General features: G+C 40.3%; 1 protein-coding gene across 1 annotated transcript; it reads right to left on the bottom strand.

Annotated features, from left to right (window-relative positions):
* Positions 1-2,562: 2,562 nt before the first annotated feature.
* Positions 2,563-17,892, bottom strand: LOC113023356 (calretinin-like). Its single transcript, XM_026169371.2, has 11 exons — positions 17,665-17,892; positions 11,140-11,216; positions 9,547-9,636; positions 9,263-9,343; positions 8,169-8,225; positions 7,270-7,347; positions 7,049-7,104; positions 6,918-6,957; positions 4,982-5,035; positions 3,283-3,354; positions 2,563-3,147 (listed from the first exon to the last, which is right to left on the bottom strand). Exons 1-11 carry the CDS (start codon positions 17,756-17,758, stop codon positions 3,031-3,033), a joined length of 816 nt encoding a protein of 271 aa, XP_026025156.1. The 5' UTR covers positions 17,759-17,892; the 3' UTR covers positions 2,563-3,030.
* Positions 17,893-22,737: the final 4,845 nt, after the last annotated feature.

Below are 22,737 nucleotides of genomic sequence, written 5' to 3'. Positions count from 1 at the left end.
TGAAACTAAAGTGGATAATAGTTTTATTACTCTTACTGGGATCAAGACTTGGTTCCCAGCTTTTTCCACTCATTGTTTATCTGACGTCTCATAAAGCAGAATAAATGAAACACCTGTGAGGGAGTGCAGAGCCCTTAACAATACTTCCTTGAATTTTAATGTGTAAAAAAGCTTGGATGGCCGTTATTATGCACCTTGTGGCCATCCAGCTGCAAAGAACATTATATGTTCTACCTATGAGTGCATTCATCATTATTGCTTTTTAATTGCCCTGTAATAGTACTGTGACTTCAGCTGTGTAGATTTAAAACAGGGTACTCAAATAAAAATATTCGTGTTTCACTTCAGTGTGCGTTTCGGTCCTTGGTGTGGTTTAGGTAGAGGACAAGAGACAGACAATAAGAAGGAAAAAATGTTTGTACAGATTTTTACAGGCAGCATAAAGTCTGCAAAAATCAAACTAATATACATGTCAACAAGTCCTGCTGCACCAGTGGAAAGACGTAAAACAAAAATTGCCACACATCAGCTTTGTGTCTCTAAGCTGAGTCAGAGTGGTGGGTGCAGCAGTCTAAGCAGGGACCTCTGTCTCCCCAGTGACTTGCAGCTCTTCTAGGAAGACAGTGAGGAGTTCCAAAACCATCTGAGAGACATAATCTCTTTAGTGTGTCCCAGTCTAGCCCAGGGTCTCCTCCCGGTTGGGCCTGAAACACCTGATCCAGGAGGTAGATGCTCGAATCAACTTGAAAAAAAAAAAATTTGTAAAGTATCTGCGAGTCCTCCTGAAACCCTGTGTCCCCATACTGGGATGTTACATTTTGGTTTCGTTGCACCTTATGCTTCATTTTACTCAATAAAGTTGTTCTTGAACTTGTTAAACAATTGTGTTGTACTGTAAAACAGCCAATGACCCATATGAGCGCATTGCTTAAAAAATAAAGAAAAAACAATATTCTCTTCAAAAACAATGGTTAGTCCAACTAATCCCAAATAACTCAGGGGAATTAAAAATGCATCCCAAACCAAAAGCTTGACTCTGGAGGTTAAAGAATGCAATGTATGATGTAAAACAGGAGATAAAGAGGATAAAGATGGAATAAGTCACGTAAAAACGAAATGCCAGGCTGTATGGGTCCTGCACAGACAGAACTACAGGAAAATATTTTACAGCAGCCTCTAATATTAACATAATTTGCTCATAACATAAAGATAAGTATATATGAGATTTTAAAAAAGCTCCATAGCAAATGCTTTTAAACTCAAAACCTGTGTGAGTGTGTGTGCGTGTGTGTATAATATAAACACTCTCACGGCTCTCATCTGCTTGTCTCATTCCTCTCGCCGAGTGGGACTGATGAGTGTGAGGGAATCAGAGCGGATATAACTCTCGTTTCCTTGTTGTCAGCAGTTAACAGCTCGAATCTGCAGCCCAGTTTTTCACTCTGTGCTCTGCTGTGGAAGTTATATGTGTGTGTGCATGCCCACATGTATGTGACAGTTAAGATTTGCTGCACTTTTTGAGAGTGTGTGCAGTGGCAGCGATGGTGTACATGGAGGGGTGTGCTTTAAAGATAGTGAGTTTAATTAAAGATGAAAGAGTTGATGATTAATTGATGAAAGGTAGACTGTTCCATTGCGCTGAAGTACGGGGGGGTGTTGACCCTCTTCTCATATAGAAAGCAACTGAAAATTGCCAGTATGTAAATACCAGTGATGTGTAATCACATCTTTTGGAGCCTTCTTCCTCATGTTATTCCAGTTTTGGTGAACTATTCCACACATAATCTATAGAAAATATCTGGAAGATCACTTTTGTGGTGGAGACTATGTTCCAGTTAACTAACATCACCAATCATTTCTTATATTTTGCTGCATTATACCAGGTTTTTGCTATAATCCTTTCTGTCATCGTTGTATTTTTACTCAGTTGTATATAGTATTTGTATTTGTATTCTATTTTTATCTTATTGTATATTTATTTTATTTTATTCTACTGTATATAGTATTTTATTTTATTCTATTCTGTACAGTTGTGTACTGTATTTATTCTTATTGTATTCTAATTTTTGCCTCATAACTTTTGCACTGTCCACTTCCTGCTGTGACAAAACAAATTTCCCACGTGTGGGACTAATAAAGGTTATCTTATCTTATCTTATCTTATCTGTTTCAGAAAGAGCGAGGCAATCATCCTACTGCTGTTTTGTTGTTCGTATTCTGGCTCGTCTTCCTCTGCTGACTTCATCTCAAAGACTGGTGCCTCTGAGGCTCTCCTCTATAAAAAATGGAGTAGCACAAGCTCTTTTTACATCACACTTTCTGGTACCAGGAGATTAGAAAGTGAAGGTGGAGTGCTCTGGAGAAAACACTCTTGCTCTGGGCATCTGTCCTGCAGTTGTACTCGCCACGAGACACTAGGAGTGAGAACAGACTACATCAACGTCTTACTGCGGCAGCTGTGGCACAGTGGAAACAAGCCCCCTGCTAGCTGATGTGTAACAAAACAGTATTTATGCACTGGTGGGACTTCCTTTGATGCGAGTGAATAACTGGGACAAGAGCTGTCATGTTATATTTATTCATTCTTTCGGTAATATCTTTAGTAAACAGTACAAGCCTCATCAAATAAAACAAGCTCATAATAATAAATGGTGAATGAGTTTGAAATAAATAAACAAATTCAACAGAAGCATTCAACTTGAATTCAACAGGAGGGGAACATATGTCGACAGAAATTAATTTAAAAATAGAAACGCATATCAAAAACGGGACATCAAATGAATAAATACTCAATATATTCCTTTAGTCATTGCTAGCTGTCTCACTATTGAACTGCATGTTTAGAAAAGAAGAAGAAGAAACTCTGATGGTACAAAGACTAAACAGCAGGGCTGCAGTACACTGTGCTTTCAGGAGCGTTTTTGTCTTCACTCTAAGTGGTGTAGCGAGGCTGGGGGTCATACATGCAGCAGGTTACATCAGGAGGTAGGAAGGAGGAGGCAGTGGGGGGAGGAGTCCCAGGCAGAGGAGTCACAGCATGGAGTCCCGGCAGAGGACGATCTCCATCTCAGTGCGGTACAGTTTCCCTCCATCTGATAGAGCCATGATGCTCTTCTTGTAATCCTCCAGTCCGGTTGAGTCCACGTCCTGCCATAAATGACACGGGCACACCGAGTCAGCGGATAAGCATACTCTACACTACAGCAATCTCATCTCTGCTCTATATTTAGCAAGTAGACAAGTAACCTGAACTGATTAATCAATAGGCTGACTATTCATTACCATTTTGTTCTTGTCACAGAGGTCCTTCAGCAGAGCATCGAGCTCCTGCTCATCAATACATCCGTTACCATCCTGGTGGATGAGACAAGAGAGGAGGTCTGAATTATACAGACAAGGAAAAGTTCTCCTAAAAGCAGGGATCGAAGCAGGTGAGGGAACCCGAGGATCAGGTGTAGAGGTGCAGCATAGGGGAAAAAACTGCTTAGAAATAAGTCACATAACAACTTGTTTTGTGAGTTTCTTAGTGTGCACGCTGTGAATAATCCCACTGAATTAAACAAGATATACGCAGATGTTTCATGAGCTATTCGGCTGATTTTCCACAATTTGACGCTGTAAAGCAAAAAATTTGAATTCAGTGAGTGAATCTAATCATGACCTTAAATATAAACTGATGTCTGCTGCCCTTGATGTACATCCAAACATTGACCATGTAAGCCACAGCCTGCTGTAATCTTCCCCAAAATACTGCACTAAATATGCCAAACTGCCTGATATTCTAATGAAACCTTTAAACAACACAAAAAATAGTACACTTCAATTACTTTTGCAAGATTTTTCACAAAAACATAATTAGGACATCCAATGTATTAAATTTTCTTTTTCTTTTCTTTTCTTTTTCTGTGCAGGTGGTGAAGTAAGCTGACGTTTTCCTCAGTCTGCCTTCGGGCATGGCCTCCACTGGGAGCCATCTACACCTGTGTTCAATCACATTATCCTGAATAGTAGCTAGAAGGACAGCAGAACTCCGTCAAATTGTTCGTCTCCCTCATTTGTATGAGGCACTTTGACTCCATGTCTTCCTCTTTTTCCTGGGTCCTGGCTCTGCTGTGCTTACCTGTTATCCAGACTTACCAGTATTGCCAAGGAGTTGCAGCCGTCTCCATCCATCTACACCGGCCAGTACACCCTTCATCAACACTCACAGCGATTCTTTGAGGCTAAGACTGAGACACTAAGACCTCACCTCTTTGTTAATTAGGACAGATGCTTTTTACATCACACTATTAATTTGTTTTTTAAGTAATTCATTCTGTACTAAAGCAGAACAAAAGACTGAAATTCCCAAGATGATAGCAGAACTAAAACTATCCACTTTCTACCACTGATCTGGGCCCGGGTCACAGGAGCAGCAGCCTAAGCAGGGATGCCCAGACCCTTTTATCGCTGGTCACAGCCTCCAGCTCTTCCAGGGCAACACAGATACGCTCCTGAGCCAGCTGAGAGGCATAATCTCCCCAGCGTGTCCCATGTCTGACCCAGTGTGTTTGTTTAGAAAGTATTTCACAGATACTCTGTATGATAATCAAATCAAAATGATTTTATTAATCCCTGCAGTGACATGTGGATCTTTGACTAGTGTTTCTATCCCCAAATCCATGACATTATATAGACTGCCAAGACATTTGGCCGTGATGATGATCCAGAATTATTTGATCCTCAGTTTTCCACCAATCCCCATGAGGGTGACATTTATAGTAGAGAGCAAAACAAAATCATCAAGCACTTGACAATGTAAGATATTCAGAGTTATCCGTAAGGGTGTTAGCATTCTGATCTGAGCAACTAGCTCCAGTACAGCTTTACAAAGCTGCTAGCACAGCTGCACACATCTGTTTAGGTACCACACACCATGCATAATACACAGGAAGGGAATATAAACTATGACGGAAGAAGCTGAGGGACATGCTGTTTTCACCTGATCGTAGAAAGTGAAGATGGAGTCAAACTCCTTAACTGTGAGTCTGATACCCTGTGTGTAAGAGAAAAACAGAGAGGAGTGAAATTTGTTAGAAACTGATGGGTATTTCTAGAGAGCGGTAAAAGCCCCACCAGATCCAGAACCGATATTAATCCATGTAGATTATGATAACTGGGACTAGAGTTCAGTTAATCCTCAGCAGACAGACTAATCCTCTGTCCGAAAGAAATTGCAGATCTGCCCTCACAAGTCAGCTGTACATATCATGACATGGTACACATGGGATGTATATGTGGAATGGAAGGTGAAACCTATACACACAGAGGTCATGTTTCTTTTTTTTAATAATAATCTTCTACAGTGCTGTTTACAAGTATTTCACCTCTTCCTGATGTCTTTTTTTTTTTGCATATTTGTCACACTTACATGATCCAGATAATCAAAAAACTAAACACTAGACAAAAATAACCTGAGTAAATACTAAAGGGAAAAATCTATCCAATCTGCTGTGTGAGAAAGTGTTCCCCCGTTTGTAAAATAATGAGTTAACTGTGATTAACCACATTTTTTTGGAAAGCTGGGTTCAGTTTCACTCACCACACCTGAGCCAGACCTGTATAGTCAAGACGTGACTTAAATAGACCCTGAAGCAGGCTAGAAGAGCCCAAGAAGAGCTGAGAAACAAAGCCTGGAAAGGGTTATAAAGCCATTTCTAAGGCTTTGAGACTCTACTGAACCACAATGAGGGCCGTTATCAACAAATGGAGAAAACCTGGAACAGTGGTGAATGTTCCCAGGAGTGACAAGGAGTTAAAGGTTCACACAGACACCTGCTAATAAGTGTTACGTAACAGACTTCTTCAGCTTTTCAAGCAGGTCAGAGTCTCGGCTTTAACTGGGTCACTGTAACACGTTGATTTTTTTCCTTTTTCAGCCCTTCTGTTGTAGATTTGCTGCTGTGTTTGGGATCATTGTCCTCTTGCATAACTCACTTTGGGCCAAGCTTTAGCTGTCAGACAGATGGCTTCACATCCGACTCTAGATCACTTTGGTATATAGATGTGTTCATAGTCTACTCATTGACTCCAAGGTGCCTAGGTCCTGTGGCAGCAAAACAAACCAAAATCATCAATCCTCAACCACCACTGCACTGACAGGTGGTATGAGGTGTTTGTGCTGACATGCAAGTGTCCAAAAGACATTGTTCTGGAAGTCTAGTGGTTCGTTCAGATGTAACGTTGAAGACATAAAATGTGCTGCCATTTTTTTCTTTTTTTTTTAGAGAGAAGAAGCTTTTTGCTGGAAACCCTGCCAAACAGGCCACACTTGTTCTTTTTTCTCTGTCACAAACTTTAACACTTAGCGTGCTAACTGAAGTCTGTAGAGTCTGTGATGTGGGTTTTGGGTTTTTATGTGAGTTTGTGGAGATGTATTAACACACATCTGAGTGCTACAGATGTGCTACAGACCAGTGAACTGCCAAAACCTCTGTTTTTTTTGTTTTTTTTTGTATAGCGTTGCTGACACTTCCCGATGATCAATTAATCAAGCAGATTTGATTAGCAGCACCTAGCTGCTAAGCCTCTTCCTGTGAAACCTTTCTTTCTTACGTGACTGTACCTGACCAACGTTGTTGTCCTGCCAGACAGGTCTTATCTGCCTGGCTGGACTGCCTCAGTGGTTTACAAAATCCCAGCTCAGTCAGGCATTCACAGAGAAAGATGTTCATCCTAGAAATCCCATCTCAATACTCCAAGAAACATGGAGCCCATCTGGCTGCAGGAGGGGAACTTAGACTATCATATATTTAGCTATCATATATAATTTTGTTCTGAATCTCTGGAGAGCTCTTCAGCTTCTGACTTATTCACATCAACAAGAACTGACGGGATCTGAAGGAACAGGCTTTTGTCGCTTATAAGCATAATCTTACCTGGAACTTCAGCAGGAAATTTTCCTGGACCGGCAAGAGCCTGTGGTGAAACACAGACATATGAACGATGTCCTTAAAGAAAAGTTTTAAAAATGTTCCTAACATACAAATAACACAAAGACGACACTCACCTGGCCATCTCAGAGAGGCCCAGCTTCCCATCGCCATTAAGATCAAACATATTTAGCTACACAGAAAGAAAATTAACAGGGAATTTATTGAAGTAATGTATCACATATTAACTACTCAAGGGAGCTTAAATGTGGCAGTTAAGTGTTTAGCCCACAGCAATACAGGGTTATTCTGTGCTAATGGGCTGCAATGTTTGCAATCTTTGCCTCGTGGCACTCACAATCGTCTGCGTGTATTCATTAAGCTTCTTGTCTTCATAGTTTCTGTTCGCCTTCTTCAGCAGGTCTGACAGGAAACCCTGAAGTGAGAACAAAATAACCACCTCAGCCACTGATTAGATGAGCAAGCTGAGTATTTGTTTTCAAGTTGAGGTTTTGTTTTTCACATGACAGAATTTTTAATGGAGTGCGTCATGTCCATGTGCAGTTTCAGAGTAGTTCAATCAGTAGCACCGATTCTTCCAACAGCGTAACATACAGAAATGAATCATCTCAACCAAGGACAGATTAGTTTAGTGTATTCGCTGCACAGCCAGTCACACTCCACATATTATCTACTTACTGCTGCCTTTTGGTTGTGAAAGGAAAATGACATGTGTAACTAGTCAAAGCATTTTCTAAATATGTCTTAAATACTGGCGTGTCTATGTAAATTGCCCCTACATGTGATATTAATTAGTTATTATCACATGTAGGGGCAATACAGCAGCCATAGTGATGAATTTGAATTTACTGCACAGATCACTGCCCCATGCAGCAATAAGCTGTATAGTAGCACACATAGAGACTACTGAAGTCATCTTTTGCTGTTTCATTTATAATTAGAAGTGTTGTGTAGGCCTGAATCAGGAGGAAAAGACCTAAAGTTTGAATTAATGCTTTTATGTGGATGCAGCAAAGCGTGTCTGCACGCAGAGATGGAGCCACTCAATCTGTTTAGGATTACATACATGGATAGTCCATGACGAAGACTACATAGGGTCACACACTGGGTCACATTTACCTAGAGTCTGAAGAAAATGGTTTGCAGAGAAGATTTCTAAAATGCATGAACAAAACCAACAAAACGGTCCATCTGCATAATGATACTACATTTATTTTTGCTTTATTTGTGATTTACCTTCAGCTCATTCGATTCAATGTATCCACTGCGGTCAGTGTCATACTTCCGCCAGGCCTGTCGGACAAGAATAATGTTTTCAGAAAACACCATATCATCTTTAACCACTTTGACAGTAAAATAATAAAACTAAATCTTTACACACTCATAAAAACTCAAGTAAAACCAAACACTGTGTAAATGTTGACTCTGTGAAAGACCTCATCAAAGATGGATACCTAAAAGTCCTCCAGCGCGCTCTGCGTTTCCCCTGCACAAAGCTGTGCTCCATTCATAATGTATGGCTATCTGAGAATAGCTTTAACACACAGAACAGCCTGAACATCGCACCACTAAAAACCTTCTAAAGTAGCACACATCAAGTGTGTGTTTGTACAGTTTATTTACAATTTAAGCTCACCAGATGTTTTCTCTCAAACAGGAAATCTCTGCTTTATTAAGCACAAGGTGTTAAAATATCTCTGGAAAAACTCCTTCAATGTAATTAATCCATTATAGGTGATATAAAGATGCTTTTCAGGCTCAGAGTCATCAGATAACTATTTACTCTATTTACTAATTGCTTCTAATTTTAGGTTATTTCAACTATTCATCAAAATGGCCAAAGAGAATTTATGCACATCAGTGATGTCATTCTGCTGCCAGGCGTGAGTGTGACCTAGATCTCAAACACAGCAGTTTTTAGGACAATATCGACTATTTTATGAGTATCCAGGGTTCTAATTAACAATTCACACCTAGTGGATTGTCTCTGTACGAAACAGGTGTCCTAACTTGGGAGGAAAATTAAAGGAAATGTGAGTCAGCTGAACGGGCGTCCCACAGGACGGGCTGTAATGGCACACGGACTTGAGGCGATTGTGAGCAAATTTCACAGCTCACTAAGATTTATTAGTCACTGAGCAACTTTCCCTCCAAAATATGGGACTTCAAAAGAAGCACAGAAGGAAGGAGGCTAATTCTTTACATTCAGCTGAATGGCTTTGGATAAGAATATGAGCTTGGCTGACCAAATTTGTAGGGTTATGTAAGAGTGCTCGCTGCATATCAACAGTTAAAGCCTGGGACACAGATGTGTATATATGCCAACTTACTGCCATGAATTCAGAACTGGATCCAACAAACTCTCTGAAACAGATCAGGAAGTTTTCTTCTGTGGGCAGAATCTGAGCCAACTGCAGAGTGATACATGAAGAAATGGGAAGATTATTAACCAACATCACATATTTTATGTTATTGGTTTGTAGTTACAGAGTGGGAAGCATTTGAAATGTAGGCTTCATATAAACAATTGCCGTTCACAGTGAAGACAAACAGGGAACAGAAGAGGATGAATGAGGCTGGATAAAAAGTTTGTAAGAAAATAAATTGTTCTCACCTCTGACATCTCAATTCTCCCATCAGAATTCTTGTCAAAGCTGGCCATGAACTCTTTCATCTTTTCTTTGAATGTGGCGTGTGAGGGATCCTGCAAACACATCGAATTACACTTATCAAGATATATGAAATATATGAAAGGTTACTCTTATAGAGTAAGGTTTAGTAATGGGCATTACTCTTGAAAACAGAACAAAACACCACAATCTGAAAATAGACAGCTCTCTTCCTCCAGCTCTCAACCTCTTTATTCTAAGCCCCGCACATCATGGGCTAAAAATAAATACATGATTTTGGGGCTTTCAGTGGAATACTTTTAGGTTTACAAGCTCTGCCTTTGCAGAGGGTAGAAGAAGCATAAAAAGTGGCCATATGTCTCTTGATCTGCACAAAATGATCCCTATGAGTGCCACCCACTCCAATCTGAGACATTATCAGATGATGATGATAATGATGAATAAAATGGTGGTAAAAAAATATAATGCAACATTTTTATAAATAAGCCATTAGATAAATGCTGGAGAGAATCATTTATCTTGGGATTTATTGCATGAACAAAGATTTTAATTCAATTATAATTGAATGCACTCTTAATGGTGGTGTTTATTTCTGAGGTGGCAGCAGCACATTAGAGCTCTGAAACCTTAAACTGGATACATTTCAACTTTAAAATGTTACCATACCTCAGTCTTGTACTGAAGGAAATGTGAGAATCACTTTAGTTTGTTTCGTTTTTAGTATCAATGTGAAAGTAATTTTAGTGACTGAACGGGTATTCTTGTTGTGTATTTTGTGTTCGAATAGCTGAAATTCTAACAGAGTAAAATACACTTTGTAGCACATCAGCATCAAGCATAAGAACATTTATACATTTTCTGTATCACCAAATTAATACATGCACGTTCTCGTGATAAAGTGACGCAGATTTTGCACATATAAAGGCTACAGGAGCTCATCTGATTACAGGGGTTTTCTCTGTATTATTGTAGTGTTTTTAGCTTGCAATATAAAGCACCTTGTGATATTTTTTTTATTGTGCAATTTACTTCTAATATTTTTTTATTTGAGGATTTTTCTTTTTTTTAACCAATTTTATTTTATAGTTCATATTTATTTTTAATTTAGTGACTGTTCTATATAATATAACAGCCTGTACAGCACTTTGATCAACTGATATGATACAGGGATAAATTTTGACTTCACTTCACTTGAAGCTGAGCGATAGGCAAGTTGTCCATTTATATTAACTGATTAGGGCAAAACGGTTGTGCAGTGGTCAGCGCTGTTGCCTCACAACAAGAAGCTTCAGGTTTCCTGGGTTCAAATTCAGGCTCTTTCTATGTGGAGTTTGCCTCCATTTCTCTCCAAAGACATGCACCTTAGGTTAATTGGTGATTCTATATTGACTGTAGGTGTGTGTATAGGAGCGTAAATGGCTGTCTGTCTCTTGATGATCGACTGGCGACCTTTCCAAGGTGTACTTTGCCTCTTGCCCTATGACGGCTGGGACAAATTTTTCAACACCCCCACAACCCTGAATTGGACAAGTGGAAGAAAATAAACTGATGGATGTACAAAGAGTAAACACACTCACCATCCCTGCTCCTCGTCTTGTATTCTCCAGCTCGCTGAAGAAGTTTTCTAACTCCTTCCCTTCAATGTAACCATTTCCTGCGGCGCATCAGAGGAACAAAATTAGTTTGGCACAAATGATGTTATGAGGCTTTTAAGTCGCCTCAAGTTTTGTTGACTGTTCAAAAGTTTAATTAAAGACTCAGATGTGGATGAGTGATTAAAGGTCACCAGGGGTTCTTTAAATTTGGCAACAGCCGCCAAACATTGAGCTCTAGTTCGGTCTCAAGTCCTCTTACCCCAGTAAGCAGTTCACAGGAGTGTATATGGAGCCTGTACATGCCCACAGCTTCACCAAAATCACTCTCTAAATATATTTGGCTGGCCCATCCATCAAATCAGCACAAAAATCTGAATAAAACTCTGGATGACCACTGGACAAGATATGAGTGAATCCTGGAGGACGTCCACACTGGGAAATAAGATGACCAGCTGCTATATCATCTCTACAGAAGTAAAACTTACTCTGATGAACTGGAGAGGTATGTTACACAAAAACAAGGTCATGCTAAGCTGACATTTAGCTGTGTGGCGATTCAGTGTCATGCTGAAATAAATAAAAGAACAGTCAAGCGCTGCCAGAGTGTAAGCAGCATAATGAGCGCTTCGTTTTCTTGCCTAAGAGGGTGAAAGTGTTCGGTCAGATTGATGCTTATTGGGGCATCCTGTCCCTCTGTCTGGGTTTGTGCTTCTTATGACGATCACATGACCCGAGATAATTTAACACAATAATTTACTTCACTGGTTTGCCTGCAAGTTCCACTAACAGGGTAACATAAATTACACTCCCCAGTCTCTTTTTAATCATAAGAATGAGTCCCATCTGTGTACTATACCAAGGGGGGAGGGGTTGCTTTTTATGTTGCAAAAATAGACATCGATGTAAAGGTTATTTCAAATAAAACAGAGTAAAATGCAGAGATGCACTCTGCTCCTGTCTTAATCTCTTATTCTCTCATCTCCCTTCCTTTTTGATCGTTTTCTCCCTCCCTTCGTCCCTCCCTCCCTTCCTCTCATCTCGGTGCCCAGCATTATTTGGACACTTTATCTGATAGGTGCTCCATGTCTCCATCTGGGCTATGGGTGAGCCGATGTTTCGACATAAACATGTCAGTTTTTCAGAGAAAGATTACAAAGCTTTGGGTGCAAAAAACCCCAAAAGATACAACATGCAAAAACTACACAGCCTCGGTTCAGCAGATAGTGATGTTCAGTTGAGATTCCCTTTATTTTTTACTGTTTCTAAGAGGCTGGGATTTAAATGGTAAAATGGCTGGACGACCATAATCTCTATCAAAGTGCAAATTAATGATAGAGAGCTTTTAAATTGCAGAATTTAAGCTATAAAAATCATCTGGTCATCAAGATGTCAGGAGAAAGGGTCAACAGTCTGACCATTAATTTTTGCATCACACTATTACTTGTATAGATAAATAACTGAACGAGTGAACGAACAAGCAAAGATAAAATGTCCAAAAAACAAAAAATATCTTTGGTATTAAAATAAAATGTATTAAAATAAGGAGGAATCCTTATTTTAATACATTTTATTAAATGATATGGTACAGAGTTGTCTCATAGTGAAAAGAGTCGATTTGAGCGTTTGTATGTGGATGTTGTGCGTTCTCTATGTGCGTGAGTGGGTGCTTGTTTCTTCCCACTATCTTTCAGAACTGGTTAATTTAAATTGATCGTGGCAGTTTTTCTCTCTGTGCTGGCCTTGTGGTGGAGTGGTGCTCAAGCCAGGGTGTCCACTGCCTTTAACCTTTTGCCAGATGTGATAGCCTCCCAGCAAAGAAAGTGAATGGGTGGATGCTAAGGAGGTTGGAAAAGAGCGCATAATCTGTGGTGATATTTCTATCATATGTCTGCGCCCCGCGCCTACATAAGCAACACCTCTCAGCTCATCGGCGCCCGCTGCCAGAGTTTATGTTGCAGTCCGAATCTCAGCTGTCACATGGAGCGCACCACTGCACACTGAGCAGATGCAGTCCTTTCTCTCCCCAAACAAAAACACAGCTCAACTGCTGATTGCTCAGTGACACCTCGGAAACAATTCAGCTGATGCACGATGACTAAAGATGACAAAAGAGGGTCATGTGGGAAACAGATTTCTCAGAGAGGGCACCTGAGTGTTTCACCCCTAGGTGTGAACACAAACCCACATGAGGCTCCACATGCTGCAGTATCAGCTGTATGAGTTGTTTTTGTTTGTATGACAAAGAGGAATATATGATTCATTCTTTGTGTTTAATTCCCTGCAAAGCAAAGTCTTCTGTCAGATACACTTTATATCAAAGATGGATAAAGTCACCGGGTCTGAAAAGTGAAACCCGGCTGTTGTTTTTTTTAATGACCAACAGGGGGCAGCTCCTCTGGTTTAAAAAAATGAGTTCATCCATCCATCCATCCATCCATCCATTTGCTTCCGCTTATCCTTTTCAGGGTCGCGGGGGGCGCTGGAGCCTATCCCAGCTGTCATAGGGCGAGAGGCAGGGTACACCCTGGACAGGTCGCCAGTCTGTCGCAGGGCTAACACACAGGGACAAACAACCATTTGCACTCACAAAATGAGTTCAATTTAATAAAAATCTATAAGAAAATAATCATACTTGACAGTGATTTATGAACTTAATAAACATTTTCCCCGTGAGTTTGTGGTACCAATCATGAGTTTAAAATCTTCTTTAATGCAAAGCAATGTTCATTTTGCATTAATATGGTCCCATTTAGAGTAGAATTTATAATACAGCAGGATATACTTTAGGATGTGACTACCTCATGATTGAGCATCCAGTGCAATGTCCTCAGTTTATCACTTTTCACCTATGACATATGCTTTCAGAAAATCTAACTGGTTAACTTGAGGTCTCCAAACAAGAATCTACAAACCAGTGGTTAGTGTCACTGTGACTGCATCCGTCTGGTAAATACAATCCTTGCTGCACTACAGAAAGGAATTTGTTGATGCCCTTTCAGTCAACAAAAGCGCACTGCCTACATATCATCCAAAACAGACTGTCGAGGTTGTGATTAACTCATTTCTCTCACTTTTGCAATTTAGTCCATCTTGGAGTGGGGAATTAATTACTTCTCACCTTTACTGAGCTGCTCCTAACCCTCTCCTTCTACAGGCACAGTTAAGCCACAAAAATAACTTAGATTAGGAACAAATTGGGGTTAAAATGAGCTAAAGTGTTGAAAGGGAGCAGGATTTACAGTGAGGCTTATTGTGAAAGCTCTGTGGGCCACTGCAGTACTGTCAGGCTGTGCTGTTCGATGAAAACAAACTGCAAATTTATCGGACAACTAAAGGTCATGACTTTTTCTCAATGGCTTCAGAGGGTAATCTTTCAACTGAAGTTGCAAAATGAAAATATGTATAGCTGGATCGGCTCATCGTGAAACAAAGTGGGGCGATGAAAGCACTCTTCTGCAGTTCAGCTGCCCCACAGTTAAACAAATATCTATTTGTATATCAGATATAATATCACTAATTGTAAATATGCATCAACTAAACTTAGACTAAACTTAGGAATTTTATTTACTTTTATTCCTTGAAACTGATATAACAGCTTTTGTAGTTTTGATCCATTTATAGACTAAAATAAGATTTGTTTTCATTTCAAATCTTAGAAATTAAAATAAAAAACTGAAAATTTCATTCCACCTTGAGCACTTAATGTTACTTTAAAGATATTTTATAATGAAGTCTACCTCAAAATTAATTACACTGATCATTGCTTTCCTCTGTGATGCAAGTTATGCTATATTCATATTCATTTTAGTGCAAACTGTCCAGTTTCGGAGATGCTGGCTGTAGAGATGTCTGCCTTCTCCTGCCTTGTAATTTTCAAAGTTTGAAAATGCATTTCAAAATCTGGTCTTTTTCTTGAAATCATGACCCAGATACTCAAAAAAATCTATTGTGCTTGCACTGAGAATTTTCTTTCTACTATCCACATCCCCAAAACAAAACAAAGAAAGCGTATAGCTGCAGTCCTCTAAAGATCAGGACTGTTCCTGTAGAAACATCTGTCACAGAAATACATTCAAGTAATTGTTTTCTGTATGGGTTTATCATTGTGGCCCACTTTACAATGTTGCTTCACTGCATTGACGGTTGTGAGCAGTTGCAGTTTTTCTAAGGTACCTCCAGGGGGCGTCAATCAGGTTGAAGTCTTGACTTTGACTGGACCATCGCTGCACGTTGATTCTTTACTTTTGCAGCCATTCTCTTGCAGATTTGTTGCTGTGCTTGGGATCATAGTTCTGTTGCATGACCCAATTTTGGCCAAGCTTTAGCTGCTGGACAGATGGCCTCACATTTGATTCTAGAATACTTTGGTATACAGAGCAGTTCATGGTTAACTCAACGACTTTAAGGTGCTCAGATCTTGTGGCTGCAAAAACAAGTCCAAATCACCACCCCTCCACCATGATGCTTAACGGCTGATGTAGGAGCCATTTTTTATGTTGGTACCTTATGTATGCCGCTAGAGGTCACCTTTTGTGTTTTACAACATGGTGTGTCTATGGGAATGTATTTAAGGTAGACACACGTAATTAGCGGCAGGTGTGTTGTTGTTCGGAAGGAGCAAACAGTTTGTGACTGCTGTGCTGTCATGATATGGTGTTGGATAAAGAGAACTGTTGACATCAAATACAACAGAGGGAAGTGGAATAAAGATTCAAAATGAACAAGGTAAGTACGGCTGGAGTTATTGGACTGTAACAAGTTTAACAAGCTCATTCATATCAGTGGCATCGTGTCACCCCCGCCAACGAACACCTCAGTGGCTTCAGCTGGTCTGAGGTGTTCTTGCTGATGTGCTGTGTTTGGTTTTCTCCAAACACAGTGCTGTGCATTATGGCCAAACATTTCCGCTTCAATTGACATTGTTCCAGAAGTTGTGTGGGTTGTTCACATGCAACTTTGCAGACCTAAGCTGTGCTGCAACGTTCTTTTTAGAGAGAAGAGAGTTTGTCCAGCCAACCCATTCGAAAAAGTCATACTTGTTTGGCTTTTTAGTTTAACTTTTAACATGCTAACTGGGGCCACTAAAGTCTGGGCCTTTTGCAGTTTCTCTGAGCATTGGACATCTAGCCTTGTCTACCCCTGTGAACATTGCGGTATTGTGCTAACACACGTGAATGTTTCAGACCAGCAGACGTCCTCATATAAGCATTTAATCAAGGTCACCTGATCAGCAGCACCTAGCTGCATATTCATATTCCTATGAAAGCAGGTAGGGTGTAACTAGTTTTTTACATGACTGTAGCTAACATTGCAGCTCACACATGAGCCCCTCATGGAGGCATGGGAAGATGGTCACTTTCTCCTGGAGAGTGATTGGGTTGCTTAGTAGAAAATAGGCCTGAAACCTCTCTCAACAGTTCAAGGTAGGTTTTTATTTGCTTGTTTGCTTGTTTTGGTGCTTTAAATGCCACACAGAAAGTTCCACTTGTTCTCCAATGCAACAGCTCACACTAAAACAATATACATGGATAAATACAGACCAGAGTAAAAATACCTATATCTTATTAAATGAAATTAACACTTGCATTAATGAAGGCCCTTATATAAGTGGCTGTTTGTCAGTGAGCATGCATTCTGGCACATTTACATGGCCATCTTTTAACATCGACCCTAACCTGAACCTGTTTATATCCTTAACCCTAAAAGCAAGTGGAGGGCTGTGATAGACAGGATCATCCAACATGTCCTCAATCCAGTGGTCTAAAACTCAAACTGATCCTCATAACAAGTACACACACACACACACACACACACACACACACACACCATCCACTCTCCACTTCACTGTAAGCTCCACCCAACAAAATCCAGAGAGAGAAAAACACACTCCTTCACTCTTGCATCCTCTCATCTCTTACCTTTTCACGCTCCCTCCATCCCCCACCCTGCTACCCCTTTCCCCCTCCCTCCTCTGCATCCACATCGCTCTCTCCCCTATCTCCCCTTCACTCTCTCTTTTCTATCTTTCAGCCCTTCGTCTCACTGCTTCTGATCTGTTTTTTCCCTTCGCCCTCTTTGTCAGCATCCTCTTCGTAACACAACTTTACAATCCACTGCAGACCCCCTGACACATTTCTATAGTAAATAAAGTCACAACGTAAATGACCAACAGTGATTTAATCTGGTGGATTTTACTAAGTAAAACAGGAAAACTGTTTACTCATATCACAAATGTATCCTATATATAGTAACCTATTAGTTCAATTTTCTTACTGCAGTTTGTGACATTACTGCACTGATTCTGCAGATTTTTTACTACATTTTACAGTCGCTGAATTCTTTTTTTTAACGCACAAAAGGTTTTCAACTCTAGCTGGACACAAAATTCTCTTATATGCACTAATTTCAACCCCATCTTTTACATAATTACTGTTTAGTAATAAACACAAATTGATCCGATGGCTAGTTCCACAGTCATTAGACAGGCGGACACTTGAGCGCACTGACCGTCTACGTCAAAATGCTTCCAGATGTCGATGAACTGCGCTGCGGTCAGCTCAGCCAGGTGCAGTTGGGGCGGCTGCTGCGGTTGAGTTGCCATCTTTGCTGTTTCTCCCAGCTTTAAGTCGTCCACAGTAGTTGGAGGTAAACTTTTCCCGGTGTAGAGTTCCTCGGGTCTGTGGGATGCGCCTCCTCAGCCGGGGCTTTTAAACCACCCGCGATGCCCGCGCTTCTGCTGTGCGCCACACGGGGGCGTCTCGACCGCGTGGAGAGCAACAGCAGAAGACCAATTACAAGAGGAGAGAGAGAGTGTGTGTGTGTGTGTGTGTGTGGGGGGGGGGGGGGGGTCCTCTGGGCTTTGTATATGAGTCACCATTAACTGCCGTCCAGGCTGCTGGTTTCATAGAAGGATCATTATACATCAGCCAATCCTGCTGCTCCCGCAAGGGGAAAATTACATCAAACAATTTATTCTAAAGCAGGGCGCCCTGCTGGCTCCAGTGGGTCTACTCACATCTATGTCATGCCTGTCTCTGCCAGTCCTGCATCTCCCTGAAATGTGAATGATCAGATAAAGTGTTAAATTAATGTCCAACCACACCTGAGGAGGAGGAGGAAGAACTCATAAAAATGAAAGGCTGAGGGCCATCCTTTCTCACAAATCCCTACTCCACTGCTTTTTCTTTTGAGATGACCCATCTGTCTTTCCTTCCATCACCTCCTCCCCTCTCAACCTCCCACACCCTTTAGCATCAATCTTCCCGACCTGTGCAGGTGAGAGGGGAACTCAGTCTCCCCAGCCAATCAAACACGTACTTGGCTTCAATCCAAGCAGCAGCAGCAGTAGCTGTTCTTGAATGGCCACTAAATCACCTAAATTCGTTTGTTCGTTCTGCAGTGCACTGTTGTCCCCCTTTTCCTCACCTTCCCCTCATTCTGTAGTTCTTATCCCTCTCTGGTTTGGACCCCAAAGAAGGATAGTTGGTGTGCTGGGGGAAGGGACTCAGACGATGAGGATGAAGAAGAAGAAGGAGACACTTTATCTCCTCACTGCAGAGCTGTGTGCTGCAGAGAAATGGAGGAAAAAAGAAGGAGAGAGAGCAGGAGAGGGCAGCTTATAAGTGTGTGTGTGTGTGTGTGTGTGTGTGTGTGTGTGTGTGTGTGTGTGTGTGTGTGTGTGTGTGTGTGTGTGTGTGGGATAAAATGCATATGTAAATACTGTGTATGTGTGAAAGACAGAAAAAAGTGGGGGTATTTTTAGGAACTCCCCTCTTAAAGCCTGAAGTGTATGAATAATGATCAGAGAATTTATAGGATTTGTTTGCAGAGCTCAGAGCACTTTCTGATGAAAGTACCAGAAGTAAAGCGATTCCCTGAATAGTGAAGATGGATAAGTGATGAGGTTGTTAATGGACCACTGATCACCTTTTAAACAGACTTTGATCTGACTTATCCAAACACAAAAAAGGCATGTGAAGATGTGCACGTGCATCATGAATTTAAATCAGGACGGTTGCCCCGTTAGTGTTTGCGTTGCATGCCACTCATACTTTTCGTGGTTTGCAGATTATGGATAATGATGCAATCTGGTTAGCGGTGTATTAAACATATCATATGAAATTTAGATTAGCTAAAGTGGCTCAGTGTTGATATCTAAAATGGAAAATGAAATCAGGATGAGGGGATGGTGCAGACAGCCAGGTGTTTAAGAGGCTTTTCAGTTCACTTTGATTACATTTTGTGAAAGGCAACAACAAAGTAGCATCTTTGGTTTTATGTAGAATTATTCAGGATCAAGAGCACAAACCCTGCACAAGTTTACACATAAAGACAACTGATTATTTAACGAATTTATAACCCAGCATGAAGTCAAAATGTAGCTTCAATATACAGTCATGTGAAGAAAACTTTAACTTAGTGTAGCATTTCACAGGACTGCAGGGAGTCCTGTGAAATACTAAGGAAACCACATGATTCAATAATTTGTTGAGTCACCTTTAGCAGCAAAAACGTTAAGTAATAATTTTCTGTATGACATTATTAGTCTCTAACATCATATTAAAGGAATTTCATATAGCCTTTCTTTGAAATGTTACTTCATTTCTTTGAGCTTTTCATTTATTTGTTTAATCACAGCTCTCATGAAGTCCCACCACAGCATTTCAATCAGGCTTGTGCTTTTATAGAGGTGATCGCACTTGCTGATGATCAAGTGCATTTGTTTGCAGCACCTGGCTGCTACTGCCCTCTTGCTTCCTGTGGAATCATTAAGGGTGGACTTTAACAGGATTATGTAAAAACTTTTTTTTCCCCCACATGAATGTACATGAATGAATAGCCACTGAATTTTAATAAGATGAGATTGTTTGGTGACTGCAGGTTGACACTGTCGGTTGATGGTGTTTGTAGAGGATAATTATTACCTTTATTGCTCTCCCTGCATCTGTGCTGCTCTGATCGGTGAAACTGTTTTTCTCAGTTGTTCACCTCTCTTTTTTTCCCCAAGGAAAGAAAGTGCATCCAAAGATTCAGATTATAAATCTTACCCATTCTGGCTTGGGTGAAAGAGGCCTTGTGCTTTCATGTGTTTCTAACAAACAAAGTTTTTCTGTGATGTTGTAAAATAGCCTCTAAGGATGAGCCTCTATTCATTTTGTTAAGAAGGCTGACATTAATCCAAAAGAAGGAGGGAATCAAAAGTGTGAGCGTGATCCAACACAAAATGCAACTCTTTCAGTAAGTACAGCAAAGGTTTTTCTTTTATTTGTTAATTTAATTTGGGGGTAAGCTGTGTGGGGTTTATGCGATAAGACAGCGGAGAGCGAAAGATACGGCAGCTGCAGCGTATTATATTAAACATTGGCGTCGTCCAAATAACATGATGCAGCTGTACGAATGCTCTCCTTGTCTAAATGTAGCCCCTGGCTCATCGCTGCTTATCCACACTAGTGCTGATTAGCATGAGTTACTGCAGCCAGCAAGAAACACTGATGAAGCAGAGTCCAGTGTGCTTAGAGACAAATTATCCAGTCACCCATCCTTTTTTGTAAAACTCTAACTTAGGGTTGCTGGGAGCTGGAGCCTATCCCAGCTGACTTGAAGGGAGAGGCGGGGTGCGGGCAGGGTTGTGGGCTGGATAATACCTGCCTAATGAGCCCCTCACTAATGTGCATGCTCTGAAATCCAAAATGCTTCAGCTATTGCATGCCAACATGTAATGCTTGAATTTCTGTGCATCTCTGTTTGATATTGGATAAACAAACAGCACACAAACGAATAATGTGACCCATATGGCACATTAATTACAACAGAATAAATTTAGGTTCACACATAAAAGAGAGGTCAGGGTGCATGAGGTATGCGTACTGAGGAAGCTGGTTCATAAATAACTGAGCCTTGAACATTTATCCTTCTAAAATACTCACTGGCATTTCTTTTAGCTTAGATCAGTTGAACTCTGATAAAGTTTACAGGTGGATGTGAGCAACAGCAATCCAGGATGGGAAAATAAATGAAAGAAGAAAAAAAACCACCATGAAAAAAATAGATTAAATTATTGAAATCAAGTCAAGTGATATAAAGAACAAATAGCAAATAGCATATCACCTTCTCATACACCTACTTCTACAGCAACCTCTGAGTGTTAAAACATGATAATTTTTTCATCTTAAGTTCCTAACCATCCATATAAGAAATTATTTTTCGCCTACATGGAAGGCATTTAACTGTGGTCCACAGTCCAATCTGACCATGGACAGGATGAGTGGACTGTGCTGAGGTGAACTCAAATGCAAAATGCAAAGCCTAACAATGTAAATCAAAACCAATGTTTTTATGTGCCGTTATCAAAGTCCAAAAACTAAATAAAATTTAAAAAAAAAATTAGAATCAAGAGTTGATCTGGAATCTCAGAGAAATCCAGGAAGCTAATTAACCATACACAGAATAAAAGTCTGACAGGGCCATTTATACACAAAGAAATAATCTGACACAAATATTAATACAGAGAGAAATAATCTGACACAACAATTAATACACAAAGTAACAATCTGACAGGGATATATATATATATATATATATATATATATATAGAAGGTCTGCTAGATGATGTTAATGCAGCACTACGGGCAATACCTACAACCACGATTACCGACACTAACAAGCTGATCTACAATACGGCAACCGCAGAGATGGGCAGTAACGCGTTACTTGTAACGCGTTACTGTAATCTGATTACTTTTTTTCAAGTAACGAGTAAAGTAAGGGATTACTATTGCAAAATCGGTAATTAGATTACCGTTACTTTCCCGTAGGAACGCTGCGTTACTGCGTTACTAAAACCGTGATTTTTTTTGCGAGAATGTCTCATGACAGTGACGTGAGCAAGTGCGACGTTGGTGACAGCAGCTGTGTGCAGATCAACAATGGATAATATATCGAGTGCGGGAGAGAGTATGAGCGTGCAGCGTTTAAAGTGTGGAAGTACTGACCTTACTTTGAGTTTGATTCCATAAAAAGTGACAAAAACATTAGCGTCCATCGTGCGTGGGAAGAAAACTTCTTTTTACAGCGAAAAAAACCCCTAAACTTCCGAGCAAGCACCGAGTAGCTACGACGTGATGGGAAACTCACAGAGACACTCGCGCAGATTCTTCAACTGACCGCAGCACACCTACACCAGGGTAACCCTCCGCCTACCCTGCTCCTGCTTTACAGGTGAAAATAGAGCAAAAGGACCGCTGAGTCTTTGACTTTATTTATTTTCTGCTGTGTTTTACTTGCATCTGTTTGAAAGAGTGAGTGAAAACACAAAAAATATTTTATTTTATGTGCTGGAATGTGTAGAAAATAGGTTTAAATGTTAAACTAATTTATTCAAGTCAGAGAATGTTGCATATAATTAAATGTTTTGCTTGATGCATAAAGTTAAAAGATTAAAACTGATAAAACAAGTTAAAAAAAAGAGACTTTTCCATTTGATTACATTTTGTATGATGGATTATGTAGAAAAAGTAGAATTGGGCTGAAAGATCTATCACTTTATCACCTCTTCAGGTTGTAAATCGTGTTTTTAAAAAG

Source organism: Astatotilapia calliptera, chromosome 1, assembly GCF_964374335.1.
Source record: "Astatotilapia calliptera chromosome 1, fAstCal68.1, whole genome shotgun sequence".
Lineage (NCBI taxonomy): Eukaryota > Metazoa > Chordata > Actinopteri > Cichliformes > Cichlidae > Astatotilapia > Astatotilapia calliptera.
Note: the sequence above shows the minus strand (reverse complement) of the source record. Positions and strands in the feature narration are given on the sequence as shown.

Coding starts and splice junctions, on each gene's coding strand:
- LOC113023356 (XM_026169371.2), bottom strand. CDS start 17,758: ATGGCAACTCAACCGCAGCAGCCGCCCCAACTGCACCTGGCTGAGCTG. Junction 9,637..11,139: donor CAAGACGAGGAGCAGGGATG/GTGAGTGTGTTT, acceptor ATGTGTTTGCAG/GATCCCTCACACGCCACATT. Junction 9,344..9,546: donor GGAGAATTGAGATGTCAGAG/GTGAGAACAATT, acceptor ATCACTCTGCAG/TTGGCTCAGATTCTGCCCAC.